General features: G+C 38.2%; 1 protein-coding gene across 8 annotated transcripts in view; it reads right to left on the minus strand.

Moving 5' to 3' along the window:
- EXOC1 (exocyst complex component 1) overlaps positions 1–10,357 on the minus strand; it is a 29,202-nt gene extending 18,845 nt beyond the window's left edge. For 4 of the 8 annotated variants that reach the window (XM_032999105.2, XM_032999103.2, XM_032999101.2 and 1 more), the window contains exons 1-8: positions 10,144–10,357; positions 8,212–8,265; positions 6,263–6,396; positions 5,280–5,410; positions 3,065–3,224; positions 2,317–2,337; positions 1,377–1,564; positions 215–442 (exon numbers count right to left, since the gene is read on the minus strand). In XM_032999105.2, coding sequence (XP_032854996.2) covers positions 215–442; positions 1,377–1,564; positions 2,317–2,337; positions 3,065–3,224; positions 5,280–5,410; positions 6,263–6,386 — 852 coding nt within the window. In that variant the 5' untranslated portion in view covers positions 6,387–6,396; positions 8,212–8,265; positions 10,144–10,357. The remainder of the gene's footprint in view (positions 1–214; positions 443–1,376; positions 1,565–2,316; positions 2,338–3,064; positions 3,225–5,279; positions 5,411–6,262; positions 6,397–8,211; positions 8,266–10,143) is intronic. The other 4 variants (XM_032999106.2, XM_032999104.2, XM_032999100.2 and 1 more) reach the window with 2 other exon arrangements.
- Between the last annotated feature and the right edge of the window lie 8,740 nt (positions 10,358–19,097).

Below are 19,097 nucleotides of genomic sequence, written 5' to 3' on the forward strand. Positions count from 1 at the left end.
ACTATCCATAAGCAGGTTAGTTTGTTATGCTGCTGAACAGAGAATGACAAATACAATTTCATAATCACAAAAATTTACTGAAGTTAGTGCAATAACAGCAAAATAAACTCATTATTTTAAATGAACCTCATATATATGGTTGCTAAAGAGGGTAGCAACCTAAAAGAATTTTATATCTGATGCAAACAACCATAGTAAACACAAAAATGCTTACCACTAAGTACTCTATCTCTGACAGTAGTTTCACATTGTTTGTGTTGCTGAGATGGATTAGGTGGTTGCTTTCTGAAATTTGATCCATTTGCTCTTTTACACTCTGAAGCATTTCTTCATAACTGCTCAGCTTTAGCTCAATTTGGTCAACTTCCTTTAGAGCTTCATCCAGCAACTTCATCAAGATATTCACCTGTTTCTCCGAGGCCATAATTGACTGGATATTTGCCTGTAGGGAAATAAGCCACAACATTATAATAGACCATTTTTATATCTCAAAAGCATTGTGATATCTCCTCCTGTCTCTATTACTGTCAAATAAACACTTGCCAAAACTCCTGATGAAAGTGATAAAACAATATAAGCTTGTAGGACTTCTCATTTAAAGTGTTAATGAACACAGCAGTTGCTCAGTCTATGACACTATTTCATAAAGAAAAGATAGAAAATCAAAACCTCGCTCAAGTTCTTAGAATGGAAGTTATGGATCTACACAAAAATAAAAATCAAATGGTAATCTCTACTATACTGAAGCATTTGTAGCTCCAGAAAAACAACTTGAGTGATAAGGTCACATTTTTTGTTACAAGATCAGCTATCTCTAGGATAATGGTCATTTTCAAAATACAAGAGAAACATACAATTTTGAGGAGGTTGTTGACCGTTCCCTCAAGACTGTATCCACTGCATCTCCTTAAGTTTAAGTGACATCTAGAATTTTGGGTGATTTAAAAAGGAAAATAGCAAACTAGTGTTACTGACAGCGGAATACTGCAACATTATCAGACTAAATAAGTTTCGTAATTATGCTGAGAGTACTATTTTAGGCATAAGAATTCACATCCGTGGACATGAAGATGTCTAGTGTCTCTCTCCCTGCACCCCTGTCTTCAAGAAAGGTATATGCAGAATGCCTCCCTTTTTTCTTCTCAACTCTGAAAGACTGGGACTCACCCCAGGTCTGGAAAGCAAACAGCAAAGTTGAAGATCTTTAGAAACTGATAATAGACAGGATGTAGCTCAGCTTAGGAGCAGATATACATTTACATTTAAATATGCAGCAGAACATGTTAGCTACCTTTTCAAAAGAAAACTACATAGTCAGTATCAATGAAAAACAGTTCAACATGGTAACACACTGTACATTAGAAAAAAATGTTTACCCCATCTAGCACTTGTAGCTCCCTCGACAACTTCTCTGCAAAAGCTTCAGCATTTGAAATAGCATATTCACACCCTTCCATCATTATTTCAATATCCTGTTCCTCTCTTGCATTTAACTCCTGGTATTCATCCACAGCTTCTTCATCACCTCCTGCTACACTTTGATTCTCTCCACTTGGAACAGATTCTTACATAGAGAAGGGAAATAAAACATGTTACCAAGTGCAGAAAGTATATGCATTTTAAGAGTACTGTCTTTAAGTAAATCCATCAAACAACTTTCATAACAAGCATCTGCTACCTACATACACTTTGTTTCAAGTCTCAGTCTTCCATGGGCTTCATTAAGATTTCCAGAACTGGTTCCCAACAGTCATGTTTCCCAAATTATGCAATATATGCAAAATACAAATAGTCACCTTCCTTTACTGCATGTACAAAGGGACATACCATCTCAGTTTATTCACCTCTCATGCTGGTAATCACCATCAGAATATATTACAGTATTATACCAGACTAGCTAGCAGAAGATCAGTAGAAGTTAGATTCTCTCTTTTGGTAGACAAAGCATAATGGAAACATACTGAAGTTCATTAATACATCACGGAATACATAAAAATTATCTTGATGCTTAAGGTAAGTTTCACAGCAGGAAAAAAATCAGTAGTTAGGTAAGTGAAAACTATATAAAAATGTTTTCAGTGAACTATGACTTCTCACAGCAGTGCTTACTTAATTCAACAAGCCATTCAAGGTCTGACAAACAATTTACAGAACATTAATGCAAACCAGCCAGAAAGTGTATAGGAGATTTGAAACATCTTTCTTATCTCTAGCTACTTCATAAGCTGTCCATAGCACTATTTAAGAAAAAGAAAAAGCATATTATTTAAGAAAAATTGCTTACAAAGCAAAATAAAGGAAAAAGGCGTTACGCACCTTCTGCAACTTTAGGCAGTTCTGAAGAATTAAAAGGTATGGAAAAGCAGAGGAAAGGAAGCAGAGAATGTTAGCTAGACAAAGCATGAACAAGTGTGTACATTCTGAAGTGGCAGTAAGCTTCAATGTTTTAAAATTGTGCAAACTTTAAAAGTTAGAGGTTGGTTAAAAACAAATTTCAGTCAACATCAAAATACAGAAATGGTATCCTGATCTAGTATTTAGTATCAACAGTTTAACCACTTCTGACAGACTCAATGCAAGATATGCTTACTTACATTTAACTATTAAAAGAGAAGGTGACTAAAAATATTTAGTACAGCATGAGTGAACAAGAGACAAAGCCTTCTTAGCAACCAGTCATGTAAACTGTTAATAGGCTCTAGCAGAATTTAACATGTACTTCACAGTCTAGAAATCTCGTAAAACCTTTAGCAGGCCACCAAAACATCATTTTTTAAAGCATTTTTCTAATTCAGGGGAAATGAAAATGGGAAAAAAAGCAGAATTGTGACACATTTAGACCTACCAGATCTTGCAGATAGATTTTATTCTTTTCAAGAAACAGAATGTCTTAGAAATACAATAAGCTTATCAATATTTAGAACTTTTTATTTGAAGACTTAGAAAACATAAAAGAGTTAAAATAGAAAAAACATTATGATTAGGAATCTTTTTTTTAGCATATCTCTGTCTTACATCAATAATTATTAAGCTTTATACTTACAATACAGTTGTAGAAATTTACCTTCCAAAAGCTGTGAACTAACATTAATAAAGTCAATTTTCTTTCTAAGATATCTCTGATTGAGTTTCCAGATACATGAAATGAAGGTGTTCTTTTCCACTGTGCTGCTTGCAACCCATTTGTACACTTTGTCAAAATGTAAGTCAAATTCAGGATTCTCCTGAAAAAGATGAGATATGTTACAGGCTTAACAGTCAACTGATTCTCTGAGCAGCAGTGATTGTTTACGTGTTTAATTGAGATGACAGGATAAACATGAAATTACACAGATGCCAACCTTAAACTGATACACCAACTCTCTCTGGCACCCTGATGCAACTTAATGAAGGTGCTAAAACACTGAAAGTGAAGAACCAGAATCTGCACTATGAAGACAGTATTTTGTTAAGCCAGATAAGTAAAAATAACATACAGAGACCTGTAAGTTTCAACAAACACTTGACAGCATGTCTGCCCTGAATCACTGTCCTCAGAATGACTAATGCCTTGTGTTAGCCTTCTGAAATTACAAACAGTAGCTGGAATTACTAACAATATATACAACACATTCAAGGAGACTTTGGGGAACAGGCAAGGAAAAAAGTTATGAGCACTTTATATATTTTATAGCTATGATAGTATTTGATAGCACTGAACAGGATAGAAAAGACCATTTCGTATTTTAATTGTAAAAAACTACTATAGAAGTATTTTCAACTAGATTTGTTGCCTGATGAGAACATTACTTTGATAACAATTGAATAAAGTACTTTTCTTTCTACAGTCAGTTATTAACTCAGTATGGACTGTAACGGCTAACAATCTGTTTTAAAGATCACATTACAAGACTTTTACAAGGTCCAATCTCCTCCTGATGAAAGAAGTTACCACCTCAGACACATGTTAAATTCTTACTTATGTATAGTTTGTAAAAACTACTACTGTTGCTACTTATTACTTATATAGTCACTACTATCTGTAGAAACAGGCTGTACACAAAACCACACATGATGGGAAAAGGTATTTCCCCTACAGTGCAATAAAAGCCTTTTTTTTTTTTCTGTAGCTCATACTGATAATTACCATACATTTCTAAACAAACAGTATCATTACATAAAAATTGAGTTGTTTCACATCTAGTACAGGAAAAGCCTGTGTCAAAAGAATTGCATAGGATCACATTTGGAAACAAAAATATGATGCACCCATCAACTTTAATTCTAATGTTTTTTAATAACAGCGTTTGGCATACAACATCCGCTTTTTGAAAGAAAATTTCAAAATCACTCATTAGAGTGGTATATACATTACAGCATATTTCTGCAAAATAGTTACCGAATTCCGTTTTGCAAGAAAAAGCCAAAGCCCTGAAAGATGGTATACTTTTAAGCAGAACCTTAACCTGAAGAAAGCAATTCTCCAACATGTTATTTAGGAACAGCAAGGAAATATCTAGAATCTAGTCAACAAGTATGTGGATAACTGAAATAACAAAACATATTTAACCTACACTTGGAGAGGGGAAAAGCAAAGAATTTTCAACTTTGTAGTCTTCTGAACTATTCTTTCAAATCACCAGTTAACAGAACACAAAAACAGGCATTATAGGATGAAGATTTTTCACTTCTACCTGTTTGCATATCTTAGTTTATTTATGACAACAGATTAATTTAAATGGTCAAAAATAGGTTTCTCTTGTTCTAAGGAAAAGAACATCTCAGGACTGCATGCATTCCAACAAATGGCCAATGTCATGATTTAGAGAACAGATTATAACAGCTCACCTTCAAGTTTATATACTGCTCATTAAGAACATTCTAAGTGTTCTAGAAAAAAATGTTACATGCAGCTCAATGTCGTTAATAAGATGGTCATAAAGTTTTTTAAGGGGAAACTACACATGGAGTAAAACTTTACATTTGAAGCAAACAAAAAAGTACTGGTCCTTGGCACAAGCACTCTACAGTCACTGGGAGATCACTACAATAAACAGGGCAGATATTCAGAATATTGCTATTCAAGCATTTATAGACTAGTCAGGTTTCCAGGGCTATATTCTTAGAAAGGCTGGAAGAAAATGCAAGCATAAGCAGTAGAGGAATGTATCTTCCTAATTCCTAATTAATGTGTTATCAATCAAAGCTTTAGAACAATCAGTACCAAGGAAGTTAACTCTTAATTTGGAACCAAAAGGATACTCTGTGCAGAGAGCTAAACCAAAAAAAGTTACACATACTTTAACAGCATCTTTGGCATCAACAACAGCAAGATCTCGAAGTGCCCATGCAGTCTGCCTTTTGTAGAAATCTCCCTTGTCAGTTTTTTTCACTTTTACCACATTCACTTGCACTGGTCGTTCTGTTGTCACTGCAAAATGAAGAAATTTCAAAGAGTAATCTCAAAATGCACAAAACATCTATTTCTGCTGTACTTGAACTTCTGAAATGAATTATCTGTGGGGGAGATTTCATGATATTTATTTGATGAAAAGAGACCCTTTGAAACATTTTCATCCACAACAGCCACAGCTCAGTTTAAGTCTCAATCAACCATAAATACATCTCTATACAGCTTGTAAAGCAATGAACCCAATATACAAACGTTTCTTTGATACAGCAGACCTCAAACCATGGCCATGTAACTGACAAAGCACAGAGGTAACTGTAGATTGCAGTCAGAAGAAAAACATTTTCTGAGATTTCTCCATCAAAAAAAATATTCTAGCATGCTCATTTATTGACAGAACAACCCAGAGCACCTAATTTTTTTGAAGAGATGCAATATAATAATACACATATGCTCAAAGGAACATTAGAACTCAGTGCAGTTACTGTGCCTTTCCAGAGCCCTCTGCCATGGACTAACCAGTGCTCTTGATTGCACTTAATTTAGGCTTATCACCCTAGATGCCTACTAAAGCCCCTTTTAAGCAGTATATAAAGCCTGCTTCAAAAGCCCACTAGTCCCACACAAGTAATTTTGATTCTTTCATTTCAAATTACAGTAAGATCTTGGAGTAAATGTACAGGGTTTTGTTTCTTTTTTTTTTAGTAGAAGCAATAATGGAAGTATAGGGTACAACTGATTTTCTCCATTAGAAATGGAAAGCACCTCTTTTATATAGGGCAAGAATAACTACTGTAAATAATGCTAAGACAAACGCAACTGAATAAAAAACAAAGGCGAAGACAAGAAATACGGTGTGATATTACTACGCACCTGTGGCACATAAAAAGCAGTTTCTCTTCTTTTTGCCTGCTTTGCACACATTCACAATGCTCAACAAGCGTTCATCATTAGGAGTGAAAATATCCCTCTGCAAAGCGTGCTTGATTGCAGTCATTTTCTCTCAGCTGAAAGATTCAAGAATTCATAATACATTCAGCCATATTTAACACACATACACACACAAAAAAAAAACCAAACCACCAGTCACTTACTTATAGCAATTACAGTTTTTTGAAATTAAATTTTATAGTTAACTTAATGAATCATAATCTAGACAAGCATGATTTAGGTAAAAGACCAGTCCACTTTAGAAAAAAGTCCAAGATAAAGCTCACTATCTATCTTTCTTCAGTTAGACAACTGTAATTTACCAACACTAGGATGATCCTTTTGCTTAACTTAATTTAAAAAAAGCTTCTCTAGCAATAAAGTGGAATGTGAGACAGTAACAAAGTTGAAATGGTAATCAAGGAGGAAAAAAAAAAAAAAAAGGAAGAAAAAAAAAAAGACTTCCTCACTAAGAAATGGCATTTTATAATGACTGAATGCCATGGATCCGGTAAAAATCTGTAGGAGGACGGGTGAACAAAAAACACCCCACAAAATTTGACAGGATGAAGAATGTGAAACTAAAGTCACTACAGAGATGACCTTAAATGAAGCTTAGAAGTCCAGAATCCTTCAAATATACATAAAAACCTTCAGTTAAATTTTCATGACCTTTCATCAAATCAAAGTTATATGTTGGGCAGACCAAATTGAAAATAATGTTGCATTTAGTGGGAAAAAAAGTATCTTTGGCTCCCTGCTTTGCAGGAAGATTTCTGGAATGTATTCTGGATATGGTATATCATAACAGTTATTCAATCCACCACTCAAATGCCACAATTTCAAGACTAACAAATTATTACATTTAGGTCTTGGAGTACCACATACACATCCCACTTCTCTTCTGGAAGAGGGAAAAATCATTCTGATTCAGGACCAGTGTCCCTGCATGCTTCCTTACTCCTTCCTCCCTTGGTATCATTAGAGAAATTCTAAATTAGTACTTGACCCCATGTTATGAGAACATTCTCAAGTATTCTGCTCAAATAGCTTTCTTAAAGCAGAATAAGTATATCACATGCTATTTGGTGGCAAAACAAAACAAAACAAAACACTAAACCAACCAACCAAAAAACCCGAGCCAGTACTAGAGTTTTCCCAGGTTTGATACCTCTGTAAAGAACACATATGGTGGTTATCTGTTGTGAAATTCATCACTGGCAATTCCTGGAGAGCTACTAGAAACTTATTATTAACATACAAGTGGCACTGTGTTTATAACTTAACTCTACCCAGCAAGCAGAATTTATTTATTTAATTATTAAAAGCATAAGACATTGCAGAGGGCCCATGTAATAGAATTTAACAAATTTTTCTTAAGTCTTAAGACAAATTTATCTTCTGGATATTGAAATCTCTCTCATAAAAGCTTCCCTATAACAGAACAGCTCCTGGAAGACAAAAACTATAGGGACAGATGCATGTATAGGGCAACAAATCTCTGAGCCTCAAGAAATACAGCATTGGATTTCTTTGTTTTGTATTTTAATGTTTTGCAAAGACCTGTTTCACTGCTCTTGCCAACTACCACAGACTATTAAATGTAACAGGCTGTTGTTCTTCTTCCTCTTTACTCTCAAGTGAGGGTCTGGCAATTGTTACAGTAATGCAGAAGAAAGAAATGCAACTTTGTAGCTGGTAGAACGTTTCATTTCAAGGCCATCTAGATCTGAAAATGCCACAACACAATTTTGCAAAGGTAAATCCATTAGGTTTGACTAGTTTGATGACTTTTCTTGGACACACAGATTGGAGCTCAGAAGTGGAACACTTTTTAAATTATGGAGTGGAGTTTGGATCTGTTCACAGGGTTCCCCCTTCAAGCGATTTACCTCTGCAGTAACAGCAGCCAGCCGTGGGAGGAAGTCAAGGGTGGGAAGAAGGGGCTGTAAGAAGAGAAAACTGTTCAGATTTGTGGGATGCATTGACAACTTGTTTGTTTAAAAGCGCTCACTGAGATTTCTGGTTTTCTTTGGCAATACCTTCAGGTAAGTTTGCAACATGATCAAAGGAAAGCATTTATACTTCTAGCACATTTAATTATGATGAAGAATGTGCAGTGGTAAAATAAAACCAACATGAAATTAACCACGCACGAAATAAGAATAAAATCCCAAAGAAGTCACAAAATTCTGAGGCTGCCGAGATAGATTTCATCATAATCACCTGGTTCCCTAGCAAACCATGGTCTAGTCCCCACCAGACTGTAGAGGACCAGGGCAGTGGTGGACGGGACAACACCACCCAATACTCAGAATTGCAGACATGAATCATAAGAAATAAAAAAAAAAAAAAAAAAAAAACCACACACACGAAAACAAAAAACCCATCAAGCTCCAGAAAATTACAGAATTAGCAACATTCACCTGATTCAGAACAGTTCCTCACACTACAGAGAGATTGTGGGTAAACTAAAAATAGCAACACTTAGACATCACATTTCACTGTTTTTATTTAAATATGGAAGCTCCAATATTAGTCTGAATTTGTGCTTAAAATTCTACAGTTGCCTTAAAAACATGATTAATATACACTACATGCTACACTGCCTGACACTGAGACAGTATGTGGAGTTAAATTTTAGGTTGAATTTTTCTCTTGGAGACAAAGACAGGCAAGACAAAAAGGTTCCCTTAGCACTTGAAACAGAAAAGGCACTGAATTTTCTTTTAGCCGTATGTCCCACTATGCCTCAGTTTAGCTTGCCACCACCACCACCACATCTCTCATTTTAGATAATCTGATATTTTTAAAGATTAGTAACCCAAAGGCTTTGGGGAAACAAGGGCCAACATAACAAGCGGGAACCAGTACTGTAAAATGTACAGAGCTCAGGGCAATCAAAGAAATGCTGTTTATACGACACCCCTATGGCAATATAACACTCCATAGCTGCTGTCCGACAACTTTCCACCCCTTTCATCAAATGCTGGGCCCATCTTTTGTTTCCTGAATTGCATTAGGTTGTCATTCCTGTTACTCTTGAGCAGGTGCATAAGAAGAACACACAAAACACTGACTACCTGCTCCATTTCAAAAACTCCACTTCCCATCCTGATTTAGGATTTTACTTTCTGCTCTTCATCACATTCAGACTGCTGCAACGTGCTGACTCTCCCATTTCAGTGCTAACACAAGTTGTCCAGGTTGTGCAGCATACTCCTTTCCCATAAAACAGAACATGTTAAACCCAAAACCAAAGACTTGCTCTGACATATAGTTCAACTTCTGTTACAAACTCAGCCCCCTTAGTCACTGCCACCAAAACCTGCACAATGTGCCAGTACCAAGCACATCATTAAGCTCTTCACACGTGAACCTTGCTGTCCCAAAGAGCACATAACTAAGCACAAGGAGAAGATAAAGCTGCTTCCTCAGAAAAATGCTTCAAGTGGAGTTGAGACCACACCAACCACTATTAAAGTCTTTTAGACATTGCTGCCTTGGTTGTTTGTTTGTTTGTTTCCGGGATTGTTACAAAGCGTCGGCTATGTGAAACCTATCAAAAATATCACATCACAGACATAACCTGGCCATAACTTGGGACAGACTCAACAGAACAATCTGTTAAGGCTACTCAGTGAGCCCGGCTTAGCCTCTCTAAGCGTGTAAACAGAAAAACACGCTACTTCTGCAACCTAACAGGTTAAAATATAACTTAAGAGCGTAGCCTCACTGCAACCATCCCCGGGGGGCGCCGCTCGTAGCCAAGAGTCGATCAAAAGATCAATCATTTCGCAGGAAAACTCAGCGGAGATACTTACAGCGGCGGTGGCCTCCCAGGGACCCGCCCGGCACCAGCTGCACCGCCTCCCTCCTGCGGAAACCGCCCCAGGAGAGACAATCCTCAGCGCAACGGCCGGCGGGAGGCGGCCCGGGAAAAATTAAAAAAAAAAAAGGGGGAAAGGAAAAAAAAACCGCCCCCCGCCAGCCTCCCGCCGGGGCCGCCGCTGCCGGAACCCACAGCGGCCGCCTCCGCTCACGTGACGCCAGCAGCGAGCCCGTCGGCTAGGGCGCCCCCCCATACGCACCCGGCCTGCGCAGCGCCGCCTCGCGGAGGGAGGTGTGCATGGCGCCTGGAACCACCCGCCCACCCGCGGCTGCCGATCCTCCGTGGCACTGAGCGCGAGTGGGAGGCCGGCCCGGGCAATACAGCCCTGCGTGGAGCGGGGCGGGTAGGCGGCATCGCAAAAAAAACGACAAGAAAAGTGGAGAAAGAAAAGCTAGTCAAGATGTCTTCGTGTCGCAGCCCGCGAGAGGTGTCCCGCGTGCTGGTGGGACGGGAGAGCTCTTGCCATCAAAAAGCCCGCGACGGAACGGCGGAACGCCGTGTGGGAGAAATAACACGGGTTGCACCAGAAGCAAAAACCGGCGATGCGTCAACGTGCTTCTGATGTCCTAAACTGACCTCATGGCAAGAGTTACCGAGAAGTTTTTTGTCTTCTAGGAGACAAGTGTGTTCACACAAGAAGTGCAGGTGTATACCCAGGGTTAAAAGATACAGCACGTCACAATATAATGGTGCCTTAGAATTTCAAACGACAAGTCCATCTCCAACCGCAGCTGCAACGGAACAACTGTAATACAATTTGGCCACAGCTCCAGTACTAATATAACTTCAGTGAAGAGCACTCAGATTTTGGCTTTACCTCTAAGCAGAAGCACTCTTAATAACTGACAATCTTTGATGGCAGTGATAATTCAGAGGGAAATATTACTCTGTGCCTAGTGAACGTGGCATTTAGGATTTGGAATCTAACCATGAGAAATATCTGGATCTGGCTGTAGCTCCTTGTAGCCACCACTGATTTCAGAGGGAACTGCAACTGCCTTCCAGTTCAAACTGTGCTGTGACAGAGGTTGTCCCTGTGATCTAGATAATTCACTCATTTTTAGCATTATTCATATAAATTAGTATAGTATTAGTAGAGGCTGAAATCATTGCAGATTACTTGAACTGTATGATTTATTCACATTAATACACCAGTATGCCTTAAAGGTTTAGTTGATAAAATATATTAGCCAGGCCATGACCAGTGAAGGACAACAGAAAACATCCTTTCCAAGTTATTGTTATAAATTGCCAAAACATAGACTTTAACATATAAAACTGATTTCATCGTTCCTGTATAGTTTTTCTGCTTGTTTGAAAGCATTAAACATGACTGACCAATAGACTCTTGCTGAATGTACTTCTATTTCTGACTCATAAAACAAAATGTTGTATACTTCTATAATGTATCATTCATGAGGGCCAAGGTTAAAAGAGAAGTTACAGTTTGGTAATTTCTCAATTCAGCCACAAAATGTAACTGTCTCTGGCTAGATCTATAAAGACTGGGCAAGGCAGCCATAAAAGATTGGACAGGGTTTCACAAAGCTTTTGGTGGTGGTGGTGGTCAAAACCCTTCTAGTTTCCTGTCTTTAGCCGTTAATTTGGCTTCAGGGCTAAAACAAAACAAAACAAAATAAAGCATAGTTAGTTAATGCTAAAACGTGGTTATACATGTTAAAACTGACGTGAGATCGTCTTGCAGGATGCACAGTGCCATCCATTCTCTCCTACTTCAGCTTCCCATGGTTGCTTTTTAGAAAGGGGCTTTGACCTTCCAATGCTGACTTCAACTCATGACAAAATATTCGTAAATTAGATATTACAAATTATGTAATCCAATAGCTTGTTTTACTGCAAGAAGATAGAATTATACCTGAAAGTGACAGAAAGTATTGGGGAATAGGTAGATGACAGGGAAAGAAGTAATATAGGTTTTCAGAGGGAAGAAGTGGGTTACTGTACATATAACTGCAACATACAAAGGAGTTGAAGAATGAGAAATAACACAGAAGGCACAGTCCAGAACAGGCTCCCCTCCCTGCTGTGTTTCACTTCCAAAATTATTATTAAAATTCTTCATTGATTTGTATTTGCTTAATTTAAGATGTAGGAAAAGATTAGTTATCCATGAAAGATAAACACACAGAAAAAGGGTCCTTCTGTTTTAAATATATCTTCAATACATGAACTCCGGTGGAACTTCAGTGTATTTTTGGTTGATATGGAACAATCATATCTGAATGATGTTAAATACTTTTTATAGCATGGAGCTGCAGGAAATGTATTTTTTTAACTATAGAATAAGTCAAATAGGTAGTGAAAAATGCTACATACAAAGTATTCTCAACATCTTTTGTCATAGGTTTTCCCTGTATTCTTAATTCTGATGTTGATTAAAGAGTTGGGTTTCTTTAAAAAAATACACTTACGAAAAGATTATACTCTGTCATTTATGACAGCCTCTATTCTCCCTCTACCTCTTAAAAAAGGGAGCATGAAGTTCTGTTTGCTCGCTATCACTCTTCTTCCTTTTCAGGCTGCCATATTTTTTCTTTTCTCTGGAACAAATATGGCTGGTAACAATTCCTCAGTTCTGAAGAAAATCCACATTATATTCACAGTCCCATGTCTTAATTCACTCCCATCATTCAGTTGAAACCTTTTATATGAAAGCTACAAATCCACTCGTGATAATCCTTGTTGCATTTAAGGTAACAAATTAATGTGATACGAGATGAATCCACTTGCGTTCTAGCCGGTCCTCAGAGACCAGAGGGTCTAGGAGTGGCTGGCCTTATCTCTTAATAGCTATGACAATTATTGCTGTGACCAGATGCAAGAACAGCCCATGTGCTGTAGGTCTGGCCACATCCAAGAGAAGCAGTCAGGTTCATGAATAGTACAGTTTTTTCTTATACAACTTCTAAAGGTTCTTTGAGATTGCCTATGATAAATGCACAAACTGCAGGTTGGCTCTATAGCGCTACAAACAAAACCCATTGCAATCACACACTTAATTCCCGGGTAATCACTCAGCGTAGCTGAGGACACAAATCTTACCAAAAGGCATCCCTTCTAGGGGGAGAGGCGAGGAGCACAAACCGGCCGATCTGTCCCTCCGATTTGGTACTGGATTCTTGTCCCTGCAATACAAACGTGGGGTAGTATTTATCTAGGCGTGTATGTGTGAGTGGGTGGGACTGTGGTCAGGTCATTGTTTCTTGAGTAATGATGCAGTTCCTTGGTGCAAAGTGCTGGCAGCTAAAAGAGGAAGAATGGGAGATGCTGTCTTCATAGTTATGTAAAACAGAAAACATTCCTTGAGAAAAGTGGAAGAAAGGGAGATAATGTCCGCATAGTTGTGCAAACATTCCTCGGGAAAAGTGGAAGAACAGGACCTTCACCTGGCTTGGCATTCCTCCTTGGTGCCATGGCAACACAAATCATTGCATCTTCACCCTGTCCTGTGTTTTGTTCTGGGCACCAGATATTAAGGAAGTGTGTATTTTGCAGGTTTTTTTGCTATTTTTCGTTTCTCATGTTTCAAACTTCCACCCTGTGGCTATGATCACACCCACGCACTTGAATGTGGTGTCCAATTAAGGTCTCAGGACCAGGGACTTCAACTGGGTTCTCTTCTAAAGGGATATAATCAGTTAGTTGAATCATTCTTATATTAATAGTTTTCATTATAGTTGATTTTATACAAGTTATTGCTATACATATGACAGTCATAATCACAACGAACATTAGCACATACAGTGTCAAACTTTGGACCCAACTGGTAATACCAAGTCCAAACCAACTAAAAACTTTCAAAAGCCAGCTGTTACTCATTGATTCTCATAGCTCACAGGTGTCTTTCACTACTTGTTGTTTCTTCTCTAGCTGGATGTTGTGGTCCTGTGTAACATTAGGAATGTAAATGCAGTAGTCAGTATTGGAGAGGTTTAGATTGCCACAAAGTCCATTTTGGTGTATCAGCATTAAGTCCAGTGCCATATGGTTCTGAAAAACTAATTTTGAGGTAGCTTGTAATTGATTGTTAAGCAGCTGCAGACTAATGTCAGTAACATTAGCTAATTTCTCTACTTGATAAGATAATTTGCTTAACCATAGTCGTGTTTGTATAGTAGCAGACCCAAATCCCCCAAATCCTTCCATTCCCCAGGCTATGCGGGTGGCAGCTCCTGGGTCTTGCCATCCTTCTACATCTTCTACTTTTATTCTCACCTGCATTATGTAAGCCGCCCAGTGGGGTCAGATGAGAGTTCTCTTCCATGTAGGACAGAAAATCAGGATTCCTAAGGTGCATTGGAGTTCAGGCATCGTTACAGACCCAGATCAAACTGGCCGGAGTGTCACCAGAGGTAACACAGCAATCATTACGAGGTGCAAGATCTCCACTGACTGCTTTGTAAGCGATGCTACGATTTCAGCACAGACAGCCCATTTTTAGGGTGATGTAAACTGGCCAATAGTATTTAACCCAATCATGTTGTTTCCAATTGAAGCAATTTATTACATATTGGCAAGACCACAATGCTCATTCATTTGATATTGAGACAAAAGAGAATTTCTGGTCAAATTGTATAAAACTGTGGAGGCCATGATCAGACCCAAACAAAGAACAATCATAGCTACAGACATTTCTTTTGGAGCAATCTTGCCCTCTACTCCACTGTATGTACCAGGAAGTTTTTACAGGTTGATTATACTGTAATATGTTTGTTGCTCATCCCCAGGGTTGCAAATCTGTGGTACCCCATGTGATCCAGTCGTAGGGGAGAGTGATATTTTCATCTGTGTAATATGTACAACTTGTTTTGTCAATGGGAGAAAAATTGAATGGTTGATTAAGTTGCACTGTGGCTTGCTTTCTGTCTGAGGAAGAAGAATTTATTATGTGGAGGATACCACTTGTATTGCACAATCTCTGCAAACTTCCCACTATGTCTGTGGGGAGAATAACCATGGGAAGGGTGTTTTCTACAGATTTATGTAGGGGCAAGCAAGGAGTAATATTAGATTCTTTGAGAGCAATTGCAAATCCCTTTATGAAGGTTAAGACTAAGTTATCATCTAAACCATGGGTGGTTTGGACAGGTAAAGTTCACCTATTCTCATTCTGAATACTTTCTTGATTCCAGTGGGGTGCCATACATTTCTATAATATGTATAAACACGTTAAACCAAAACATATCTTCCCAATACAGGTTAAAAACATGTTTGCTAATCCTAACTGTAAGCATTATCTAACTAAAGGTGTGAATGTAGAACTCGCAATTGACACCCTTGTTCACAATAAAAAGTTACATTTCCAAAAATATTTGGTTTACAAGCACATATACAAATTAAAAACAAAATCACACCACACATAAATTAATAACACTTGTGGACACTTGAAAATAGTGTAGGGGAATCCTTGGTTCCAGGTACAATTGTCCAGCATCTGGGGTACTGGCAAAATGGGAAAACAAAAAAGAGAATCGCTTGGTTTTGTCTAACCAGTGCCCCATGGGTTAGAAAGAGGGCATTATCCATGTGGTATTGATGCGATTAATTTTTCCAAAACTATCTTTTGCTTCCCAAGCATAAAGAAGTGGTTAATACCATTGCTATCATTCCAATCTGTGGTAGCTTGACTAACATAGGTCTACCTGCATAGAAACCTATAGAGTATTCTCCAGGTTTCTTATGCATTTGCAGTGCTATAGTTGTAGCAGTAACACAAAAAGCTTTAACTTGATGACAACCATTTCTTCTCCATCTATTGTTTAATAGATAGATGGCACTGGAGAGTAGATTTGCAACCACACCGTCAATACGGAAGTGTGTGGCTGACCAGAGGGGATATTGTTTAACATTAGTAATTTTGGATGGGGGCAAAGGTATAGGTATTTATAGCAGACTGATACTTTTAGGTTTACCTTGTCCATCAAACCTCCATACTGATCCATCAGGGAGTCAAACCATGCAAAAGGTGATGTAATGATCCCAAGGCTAGAGCTTGCCACCATAAGGTATTTTGGTCTGGATCAAATAGTTTTTAGATTCTGGCATATGTGTGTCATCATGGATTTGATGGACTTGCCAGGGAATTTTGGGTGGCTTCCCAGAGATTGGTCCAACTCACCCCATGTGGTACCCATAATTTACTAATTCCTGAACAAGTTCATTCCAGGTAGGTATGTGAATTTGCTCTCTAGGTGGTTGCGCTGCTGCTGCAGCAGCATTCAGAGCATGATGCATGTGGATATGATCTTGGACATTTGATACATATATTCCTTTAGACTATCTGGAATGCCACAAGTGAGAGGGGTCAATCTGGCCGGATCGATGGGAGCTAGCATTGGGGATCAACGTAATACATTCCTCTCATACACTGCTTGTATACATGCTGCCTTTTGCACAGAGGCTGATAGATCTGAAAATCCTGAAGTTGTAATCATGAGAGGATCTCCTCTTTTCTGTGGGTCTATGCCTCCAGCCCAATAAGCAGCTCGAGTAGTTATTGAGTAATAGTGGTTACCTGCAGTGGTGGTTAGGAAAACTCCAGGTCCCCAATAACCTTCTGCCTCTTCCTCGTTCAGGAAGACCTGATCTCTGCCCATGAGGGAAATTCTCCATGCATACTCTGTTTCCATTTCATCTGGGCATCTAGAATGTTTTCTTGCAATTTAGATGAATCAGTAGGAGATCAGGATACGGTATGCATGGTAGATTGGACTTCTCCATCTCCATTATCAAATAACTCAGAGTTAACTAATGGTCAAACCTGTATTGGTTTTACTAAGTTCAACTATTTGTTTCCCCAATTTTCCATATGTCTCCCTTTCAAAAGCCAATGATGCTTTAAGTACCTTATTGTCCAATTCCATAGCTTGATATTCTACATTTGCAATCTGTCTGAGGTAGGGTGGCCTTTTGATTTCCTGCTATGTGCATGATAAACAAGACCCCAAGATTGCACAAATAACTCCTCTACCTTTTCCTATTTTTACTTTTTGTTGACTCTTACACTGTATTATTTATTCTACTACTTTGTCCTTATCTTTCCAAAATTTCTGGGTCCATTCTATCCCTGCCTGGGATGGTGCACAGTTATGTTCCTGCAGTACTTTATTCATGGCAATCCTGTCTGTGACACCAATTCAATTTTCCATTTAAGGTGACAAATTAATTTGGTAAGAGATGAATCCCCTTGTGTTCTAGCTGGTCCTCAGAGATGAGAGGGGCTAGAGGTGGCTGGCCTTATCTCTTAATAGCTATGCCAATTGCTGTGACTGTAGGCCTGACACCAGATGCAAGAACAGCCCATGTGCTGTAGTTCTGCCCGCATCCAAGAGAAGCAGTCAGGTTCATGAATAGTAGTTTTTTCTTATGCAACATCTACAGATTCTTTGAGATTGCCTACATTGTGTGACTGAGATTGTGATAAATGCACAAACTGCAGGTTGGCCTTATATAGCACAAAAATGACTGCAACCACATAATTCCTGAGTAAGCACTTGGTGTAATCAAGGGCACAAATCTTACCAAAAGGTATCCTTTCTGGTGTGAGCAAGGAGCACAAACCAGTCATCTGATCTGTCCCTCCCATACAAACTCCAAGCTGGGGGTAGTATTTATCTAGATGTGTATGTGTGAGTGGCACTGTGGTCAAGCCATTGAGTGATAACCCAGCCTTGATGAAATGTGCTGGTGGTGAGAAGAAGAATAATGGGAGATAATGTCCTCATAGTTATGTAAAACAGTAACATTCCCTGAGAAAAGTGGAAGAACAGGACCTCACAGCCTTCACTTGGCTTGGCATTTCTCCTTGGTGCCATGGCAACACAAATCATTGCATCTTCACCCTGTCCTGTGTTTTGTTCTGGACACCAGATATTAAGGAAATGTGTATTTTGCAGTTTTTTCAGTATTTTGTGTTTCCCACACTTCACAATCCTTTACTCCTGTTTCTTCTGATTCAGTTTTGGAGAAGTCTTCCAGAAGAAGCAGACAAATCCCTCTAGATGCTGTATTTCAAACTATATTCTGTATATGCAATGTCAGGAAATGTGATGTAGGAAACAATTCTACATTAACTGAAAGATGGGCTATTTAGCCTGTCAGGTCTTTTCCATTTATAATTTAGCATATTCTCCATCTCCTGTGGTGCAGCTGTGCTATACTAACTGCAAAGAGACAGTCTCTTGCACCTGAGGATAAAGACTTTCCATAGCACCACCAGGTCAGTATAACAGTTACATAGTGTCTTAGTACTTGACACCTTATAAAGAACTGTGTCAATGTGAGAAGTCCCTAGATTAGGTCCACATAGGTCTTTTAAAGTATTTCTCCTTATGATAATAACTGAAATAATTTACATGGTCAATGACCCTTCTTTCCTTTTGCTTAGTCTGATTGCTTAGTGAAGAATATCTGAAATATTATGTTATCAGAATGAAGAAATGCCAAACATATTTGAATAGCTTATTATTCGACATAAAATGCAGGCTTATTTGTCTTCTAATATATTCAGTTTAATGTTTATCCAGTACGAGAATAGAAAGATATAAACTACTGATGCAAGTCCATTCAATATGTTTGAACATTATAGTAATTTTTAGCTTATGAGTTTCTAATACAATACGGTCAATTATTTGTCGGGAATTCACTATACCTGTCCTTTACTTCAAAAGAATGTTCTGAAGCACTTATTATTAGAGGTTCTATGTTTTTACTACAAGAGGAATGATGGGACCTTTTCCACCCAGAAAATATTTCCTTGTGCCTATTAAGCAAAGAATTTGTAAAGATAGCAGAATACATTGTGACCTCTACAATTAATACACAGTCCAAACAAGACAATATATCATATGTAACAGTAGTCTGACT

Source organism: Tyto alba, unplaced genomic scaffold, assembly GCF_018691265.1.
Source record: "Tyto alba isolate M040663 unplaced genomic scaffold, T.alba_DEE_v4.0 Super-Scaffold_6, whole genome shotgun sequence".
Lineage (NCBI taxonomy): Eukaryota > Metazoa > Chordata > Aves > Strigiformes > Tytonidae > Tyto > Tyto alba.